Below are 837 nucleotides of genomic sequence, written 5' to 3'. Positions count from 1 at the left end.
GCCCAACTAGACAAAGAGACTGCGTCAGCGCTCCCGCGATGTCCCTCAAGGGATGCTGCAGCACACCTTTGCCTCGGAGAAACTACAGAGATCGACGTCGACTTGTTTCGTTCGTCATCAAAATCCTCTGCAGAGCGACGCAGTTCCGTGCCTTCTCCCGTACTGTCCTTCGTCTCCTCTTCAGGAAATCCAACAGGACAACTGCTCTGCATTCTCCTTTCCTTGGTCTCGAAACACCGCCCCTCATACCCTCTACAAGCAAGTGCTGTTTCCTCTTCACCTCTATCGGAGGATCGCGCAGTTGCATCCTTGAGCCGGCTTCTGTTTTCGTTATTCCTTTCTTTTTTGACATCGAAAACCCCGTCCAGGGCCGGCACGAGTAACTCGCCATGCCACGACCACTGAACCTCGCGAACCTCTACTTCATCGGGGATGACGTGCACTACAGTGCACACACCTCCATGAGCGCACCTAGGACACGTCTTCCGAACTGCCGAGCCTGACGACCGCAGCCACCCCGGAGAAAGAGAAAAAGAGAGCTCCCAACGACCACCGACGTCCGGGCCCGTGCACAAGTCCACTTCCGTCTTGCTCCTGAGATCCGTGTTCACGACAGATGAATCTCCCCCGCTAAACTGGTAGTGCCTCTGCTCCTTACAACCCATGTCCTGCCCACCGAGAAAAACGCCCTCTCTCTGCTGATGCCGCACCCCCCCCGACGTAACATTTGTTTGTTCCACGAAGGAGAAACACCCCGGAACAGCGGACCTACCTTTACTCGATCCGCCTCCCGCCATCCCTACCGCCGCTAACTGGTCACTTCTTCCCCCCCCCCCC

At 56.6% G+C, this 837-nt stretch overlaps 1 protein-coding gene across 1 annotated transcript in view; it reads right to left on the bottom strand.

Moving 5' to 3' along the window:
- CSUI_008646 (not1 amine-terminal ccr4-not complex component) overlaps positions 1-837 on the bottom strand; it is a 3,757-nt gene that overhangs the window by 2,398 nt on the left and 522 nt on the right. The window contains exon 1 of the mRNA XM_068068773.1: positions 1-837. This exon is cut by the window's left edge and continues 326 nt beyond it; it is cut by the window's right edge and continues 522 nt beyond it. Within this exon, the coding sequence (XP_067919250.1) occupies positions 1-797 (797 nt within the window). The 5' untranslated portion in view covers positions 798-837.

This window comes from Cystoisospora suis (assembly GCF_002600585.1).
Source record: "Cystoisospora suis strain Wien I chromosome Unknown contig_4904, whole genome shotgun sequence".
Taxonomy (NCBI): Eukaryota; Apicomplexa; class Conoidasida; order Eucoccidiorida; family Sarcocystidae; genus Cystoisospora; species Cystoisospora suis.
This window is presented reverse-complemented; position numbering and strand designations above follow the sequence as displayed.